Source organism: Sabethes cyaneus, chromosome 3 (genome assembly GCF_943734655.1).
Source record: "Sabethes cyaneus chromosome 3, idSabCyanKW18_F2, whole genome shotgun sequence".
In the NCBI taxonomy this organism is placed as follows: domain Eukaryota; kingdom Metazoa; phylum Arthropoda; class Insecta; order Diptera; family Culicidae; genus Sabethes; species Sabethes cyaneus.
The window spans coordinates 5,295,988-5,302,604 of record NC_071355.1 but is presented as its reverse complement, the minus strand read 5'-3'; the positions used below and the strand labels follow the sequence as shown (position 1 = coordinate 5,302,604).

Genomic DNA, 6,617 nt, shown 5'->3' with positions numbered 1-6,617 from the left:
AAGTTGCATTTGAGCTACATTGCCAAAGCTCCGGAGCAAGAGGAAACGCATTAAGATTTTTTGCTTTTTTTTATTTACCGGTCAACTTTAACGTCAAATGTGTGTGACGCTTGATCGGTTTTTAATGTGAACGCATTCATACCACCGGGGTACAGATTAAAAATGTTCAGATTAAAGAAGGTCATACCAACGGGGGTACACGGTAACTGCAAGTACAATATTTTTTATGTCGAGGACGTAAAGGTTAAGTGTAGTGATACCTGAAATAGGAAAACTGCGTGTATTGCTCATCAATTTCGGGTAGTTAGCACAAACCGCACAAACGCATGTTAAATCTGGACTTTTTTCCCTAATGCCAATGCGTATATCGTAACAAAACAGCAACATTGCAACGGTTGCTCTTTCTCTTTCTTATAACAGTGATTTAATCACAGAGAACAGACTACCAGGTAATTGACAAAAAGTGTGTAAAACAAGGGTAAGTCGCTTTGAACATTGTTGCAGGCTCAATTTAGCGAACAACTTACCTCATTGATTTCACAGTTCATGGCACACTGCTGCCCACCTTTTTGACATTTAAATTTTGAAATGTTAGAAATTGGCAGCCCTGCTATTGTTTGTTATTGTCAAAACGATCAAAACAGTCTGGCTGGGCGCAGGTGAGTTTGACAGGTTTCACACGATCAGTACCTCAGTGGCACAGTAAAGCACAAACTGAACAAAATTTCTATGAATGAGGTGAACGGAATGTTCTCAGCGACTTACCCTTGGTGTAAAAGGTTTTTATGTAATCTACGAGTAATCCTTCAATAGAGCACCCCTCGAGCAGTAAGTGGCAAACTCAAGGGGTTTCCAACACCAATGATTACTACGCACCTTTACTGATTACCTCTGATTACCAGTAATCAATCTCTTTTGATTACTATAAATTAATTATGATTACCAATGATTACTTAAGATTATCATTGATTATTCTACTGATTATCATTGATTACCTAATTAATTCGTAAATGATTACAAAAGTAATCTCTGATTACTACGCACTGATACCACAGAGAACAGACATCCAGGCTGGCATACCCAACCTAATGCCCAATGCCCAACCTGTGCTAATAGCTTGGTGGCAAACTAAATCTTGGTGTCGCTGCCATCGCTGCTATATAACTCCAGCACAAAGAAATATTGATAAAGGCACATGGATATTTTTTGATGCATTTGGCAAACTATTTCTGGGGGGCGCCAGCGATAGATTTTACACCCAAAATTTCGATTACTTCCTTCGAGCCTGTTAATCTGTTCTCTGTACTAGTAGAACTGTCGCGAGCATAAACAAACCGAGTGAGTGTTGATTTTTCTATACTTGCCCCAAAGCTTGGCCATCAGCAGAAAAAAAAACTTTTTCGATTTGCTAATATCTGCAATATTCGCCCTTTTATTAATTGTGTCTAGAAATATGAAAACATAAAAAAATGTTTCGAAAAACATCTGGCATCTTTGCGTACTTGACGCATCAGTATTTTTCGAGCACTTTGATTACTGTTGTCAAAAATCTGGCACCTCTGAACTCAGCCATTAAAAGTTTTTACGAAACGGCCATCGTGTTTTCACCGTGTATTTGCGTGTCTCGTAGTTTTCGCTGATTTTAGACAAAAAGTAGCCAAATATCACTGGCTAACAGCTGTGGCAGTTTGAAAAACGTAAAATTAGATTCTCCGACTTCAGGGTACACCTGATAAAAGCAAATTTTCGCAGGCATTCGGTAAGTGAAAACTGAAAACACCACTAGTGGAAGTGGGCAAGATGGCTGACCAAGATGCCAACGGGTACAACGACGAAGCAAGCGATTTCAAGCGCAAAAACAAAAATCAAGACCAAGACCAGGAGGACGATGAACAGGAAAATCAGCAGCAATCGCAGAAGGCGCAGGAGTACATCAAGGGCATGATTGCCGAGCGGATTTCGATGGACCGTAAATACCCGATCGCCGACCGGTTGCTGGAAGTGGGTGAGTGTTTTTGTGTGTGTTTTTGTCTAGCCTCCGGAAGATTGAAATCTGTTTTTTTTTTTTCGTTTAGAAATTGAAAATGTGCAGAGGACCGGTAAACCACCGGCACGTCGTTATATTGATATTTACCGGGAGAAGCATATTAAGGTTACTGTGAAGATTCTGGTTCCGATTAAGGAGCATCCGCGGTTTAATTTTGTTGGTAAGTTACTGGGACCGAAGGGAAACACACTGAAGCGGTTGCAGGAGGACACGATGTGCAAAATGGCAATCCTCGGGCGCGGTTCAATGAAGGACCGCAAGAAGGAAGAGGAGCTGCGTAACGGGATGGATCCGAAGTATGCCCACCTGAATGACGACCTGCACGTCGAGGTCAACGCAAATGGGCCACCGGCCGAGGTGCACGCCCGGATCGCGTACGCGATGGCTGAGCTGCGCAAATATCTCATCCCGGATAGTAACGATTTTATCCGCCAGGAACAGATGCGTGAGCTGATGGAGGATGCCGACAGTGAAGTTCCACCGAAGAGGCCTTTCAAGAAGCCACCGGTACAGATGGAACCACCGCCACCACCGGCCATTGCCGTCACCCGTCCCGTACCGGCGCAGAAGAAAGTGCTGTCCATTTTGGATAAGGCGCGAGCCGCAATGGAAGATACGCACGGACCACGGTAAGTGGATTGGTTTTGTTGTTCTTCAGCACTGTGCTTAGACTGGTTTTGTCTGTTTTAGGCCTATTGCGCCACAACGCTACGAAGAGCCACCGTACGAGCACGGATACGAACCGAGCTATGCGTACCATCAGCCAGGACCACCGCCACCACCACGTCCGAAATACGTACCACCAGAGGCACCAGAATACGACCAGGAGTACCGCCGTGAGTACTATCGCGAACCGGTGCCCTATGCAGGTAATTTATATCCTCCTTCCTCATACTACCGTCCACCCTACTGATGACGCTGACAGTCGTCATCCCTGGGAAACAATGATACTAACGAACCGTGGAACGTTGTTGATAATGAAAGTACTAGTCAGGAACAAGCGGGACTCAGTTTCAGTACCGGCAAAGTCTCCTGTTTCGAGACTGGCTGAGGAAGCCCCGGCTGATCCCACTTTAAAACTTTGCTTTAACTATTGTCGCTAAACTTTGAACATTTTTTGGCTTGACTGACCTCTCGAAGTACTCTGAGATTGTAGTGAATATCATCCGTATATTGTTGTGTTGTGCTAGGCTAGGCTTCATACCAATTCTACCAACAAGTGCCGCGGAGAGTTAGCGAAGGCCGACCATCCTGGTCGTGACAAACAAAAAAAAACCAACAAAACAAAAAATTAACGAAGACAGTTCTGTATAGTTGACAGTCAGGATGAGTGATTTAAACGTTTTAAACGTTCACGAACGTTGCAAATTTAAAACTGATAACAAAACTTTAATTAACCGACTCCAAGTGGTAAAATCTTACATGAATTTTGCGTTTTAAATAGGCGTGAAATGGTCGTCTGCCTAATCTGTACCAAAAGTTCTTTCAATTCTAAGAATTCAAATGGAAAAATAACCCAAATAAGCCACTAAATCAAATACTAATAACTGAAATAAATGCACACCATCTCGCACCCATCTGTGTCCGTAACAGCCGCCCCGAAGCCGGCCCCAGTGAGCGCCGCCGGCCGTCCGTGGAAGCCGACATCGTACGCAATGCCACCACGAACCGCCAACCCCGAGGAGGTCCCGATCAAGCACGGTGCCCGCGAAGCTGTGCCCCGGTATCGCCACGCGCCGTACAGTCGACCCACGAAGTAAACACTTAATTTCTCCAACTTCCTCAGCAAAACACAAACTAAACTCTCGTAACTTCTTTCTTTGTAATGTCCTGATAGTTATTAGACGATCGAAGATCGCAAACAGCAACATTGTAACAACATTCGACCAGCAACTGAAAAACATCCGACGGGCAGCCGCGGAGTGGCCCGTTCATTTTTCACGCTCGCTTTGCTGAAACTTCCTTTTTTTCCTTTGAATGAAACAACTAAACGTACTGGCCGCGCCAATGACCCTAAAACCGAAGCAGTTCCGGCTAAGCGGTGTGTGAAAATAGTTGGCTCTGTGGCGGCTCCGTTGGTCTGTGAACAGAAATCTGGTCGAATTTGGTTGTTTTGTGGACATCTCACCTTTGAGCAGAATAAGAGGTATAAGAGGAGCAGCACCGGCGACGAACGAAACTAGCAGAAGCGGTGCGGCGGAGCCGCGTATCGCAGTAGGAGATTCAACAACTTTAACTCAACAGATAAAACAGAACACAAAAGAGACAACGGTTTAATAATAACGCTAAACGTTTGGCAGTAATTTGAACATTTAATAGTGTTGCAATAAAGGCACAGAAATAATATCACAATACAAAACCCCTTACACACACGAGCCAAGTTGTGTTAAACTAAAATACAATACGCATATAAAAATGTTTTGAAAACAAAAAGAAATAACTTAATACACAAAACTCTCGAACAAACGCCTGAATTGACGAGATTAAGATTTAGCTCAAACAAAAAAAAAACAGTAAACATTGTAAAACTTGTCGCTTAAAATATTACACGCTCGAGCAAGAGTAATTGTCTTTAAAGAAACATAAAAAAGTATATATTATAAAATTATAAACAACTTTTAATGCTGATAATTAACTATAAACCTTTTTGATTTGAAGGAATACTTGAAACAATTGTAACCAAAACACAGTTAGTCCTCATTTAATACTGAGAAAGAGAGAATTTTACTTGCTAGGTCAGGTACGATTTGTTAGGTAGTTTAGTTTAAAAACTTCTTCATTTGAAAAGAAAAACATACTAGAAATAAAAGAAACAGTTTTTTGTAACTCTTAAAATGGGACTTCCTGATATGCATTCGTAATCGTTCTGCCAACGAAGAAGAGCCACCAAATTATGCATTATAATAAACGTAACAGTTTGAGAGTAGTAAACCACTATTTGAGGGAAAAAAGAAGGCTTTTCGGCAAACCGAATTAAATATAAATTAGGTCTAATATGATTCAAATAAAAAAAAATATTTGTCCAAAAATAATACATTTAAACCAACTCAAACAATGCTGACAAAAGAAGTAATCACTATAAACCTGCATACGGGGTAACTTTTATGGCATAATATCACCCAGCTAATAAATAATCGCAAACTTATGTAAAACGAAAGGAAAATGTAACAATTGCTAAAATAAAAATAAAGTCTCCTGCATCTGGCAAAACTGAAACGTTCTTGATGATTTAAGAAGCCTAATCCACCATCTAACAAAACAATTCGTCACAAACCGAACCGAACCGAACGAATAATTGGACCAAAATCAAACATTCCATTTCAGCGGGAACCGGCGGCGGCGGCGGCGGTGTCAATCGGCGAACGATGACGATGATGTATCACGCACCCCATGGAGGAAGTAGTAACCCGGTAATGCCTGGTCGAGGGTATCCGCCCGGTCGGGCGGGTGGTGGTGGTGGTGGTCACGGTTCCTATCAACAGCGCTAGCGCCTAGCGCGCTAGGAGGAGGCTCTGAAGGGAGTAGGAGAACATCATCGAGTATCATCGACGAACGACCGATCAGAATGCAAAAGTTCTATGCTGCAACTATGTGCGCAAGTTCAGGGCCGTGTACACATACACTCTGCAAAGGAGCAAACGGTAGCTCGTCTGGGTAAGCAAGCAAGAAACGCCTGACTGAACGTGCCCGGAACGGGTCGAAAAAAAGAAAGCGAAGGAAAGTGGAATTTTTACCGAAGGATTTTTTAGAATTATAAACGAAAACCTGTTGACTATTCCGAAGGAATTTTCGACAAACAAATTTTTTTGGATATTTTAATTTTCTTTTATAAGGAACACGCCCATTTATCCGTTCTTTACGATGCTTCCACTGTTGAGAAGTTGACGTTAACTTCCTAATTGCTGATCTTAAAAAATGAAGCTATGAGTTTGGGTTAATAATCCCACCCCCCTGTCCCATGGTAGCACCTAGCACCAGAGGTTGGAAAACTCGCAAAATGAATAGATATGCCGAGCATCGGCAAACGGTTTTTATCATGATAAAACAGCTACGCGAGTGGTTCAATTCGCCATAACAATGAGCAACATACACTCACGCTTCATAGCATCGCTGAATATACGAATATCGTGAGCAACGCAAAAGTGCAAATTACTGCTTTCTGCTGCTTGTAAAACCACTAACACTACTTTAAACTATTCCCTTTTCGTGGTAATATTATTTTGAATACTTTCCGGCGTCCCCGGGCATTCTGTATCCGATAAATAGAACACACTCAATGTTCAATATTCAATTTTTGAACGAATTCTGATGTTCACATTGAGGTTCTGTTCGTGATAAAATTCAAAGCTGATGCGTGCGTTATCGGCGAGGCAGGCGAATAGTGTGTGTTCATGAGGGATGTTCATCGATTCAAACGATCACTTTTTCGCGAATTCTCCAACCACTGCCTAGCACAGATGTGTAGTTTTCAGAACGTAGTTGAAGTAGGTACTATTCTATAATGAATTGCTCAACGTGGTCATATGCTTGGCAGATGACAAAAATCCTTTGGGACACAGAGGGTTAATGT

At 42.2% G+C, this 6,617-nt stretch overlaps 1 protein-coding gene across 3 annotated transcripts; it reads left to right on the top strand.

Moving 5' to 3' along the window:
• Window positions 1–1,593: 1,593 nt before the first annotated feature.
• Window positions 1,594–5,812, top strand: LOC128744428 (KH domain-containing, RNA-binding, signal transduction-associated protein 2-like). Of its 3 annotated transcripts, XM_053841444.1 has the most exons (6): window positions 1,594–1,697; window positions 1,753–2,005; window positions 2,076–2,676; window positions 2,738–2,916; window positions 3,641–3,803; window positions 3,885–5,318. In XM_053841444.1, exons 2-6 carry the CDS (start codon window positions 1,801–1,803, stop codon window positions 3,889–3,891), a joined length of 1,155 nt encoding a protein of 384 aa, XP_053697419.1. In that variant the 5' UTR covers window positions 1,594–1,697; window positions 1,753–1,800; the 3' UTR covers window positions 3,892–5,318. The 3 variants fall into 3 exon arrangements, with proteins under 3 accessions (XP_053697419.1, XP_053697418.1, XP_053697420.1); XM_053841443.1 differs by having other exon boundaries at window positions 1,596–2,005; XM_053841445.1 differs by lacking the exons at window positions 3,641–3,803; window positions 3,885–5,318 and adding an exon at window positions 5,372–5,812 and having other exon boundaries at window positions 1,596–2,005.
• The last annotated feature ends 805 nt before the right edge of the window (window positions 5,813–6,617 follow it).

Bases quoted from the DNA above. Each gene is read 5' to 3' on its own strand.
- LOC128744428 (XM_053841444.1), top strand. From the start codon at position 1,801: ATGGCTGACCAAGATGCCAACGGGTACAACGACGAAGCAAGCGATTTC. The intron at 2,006-2,075 runs GTGAGTGTTTTT...TTTTTCGTTTAG, and splicing joins CGACCGGTTGCTGGAAGTGG to AAATTGAAAATGTGCAGAGG. The intron at 2,917-3,640 runs GTAATTTATATC...TGTCCGTAACAG, and splicing joins CGAACCGGTGCCCTATGCAG to CCGCCCCGAAGCCGGCCCCA.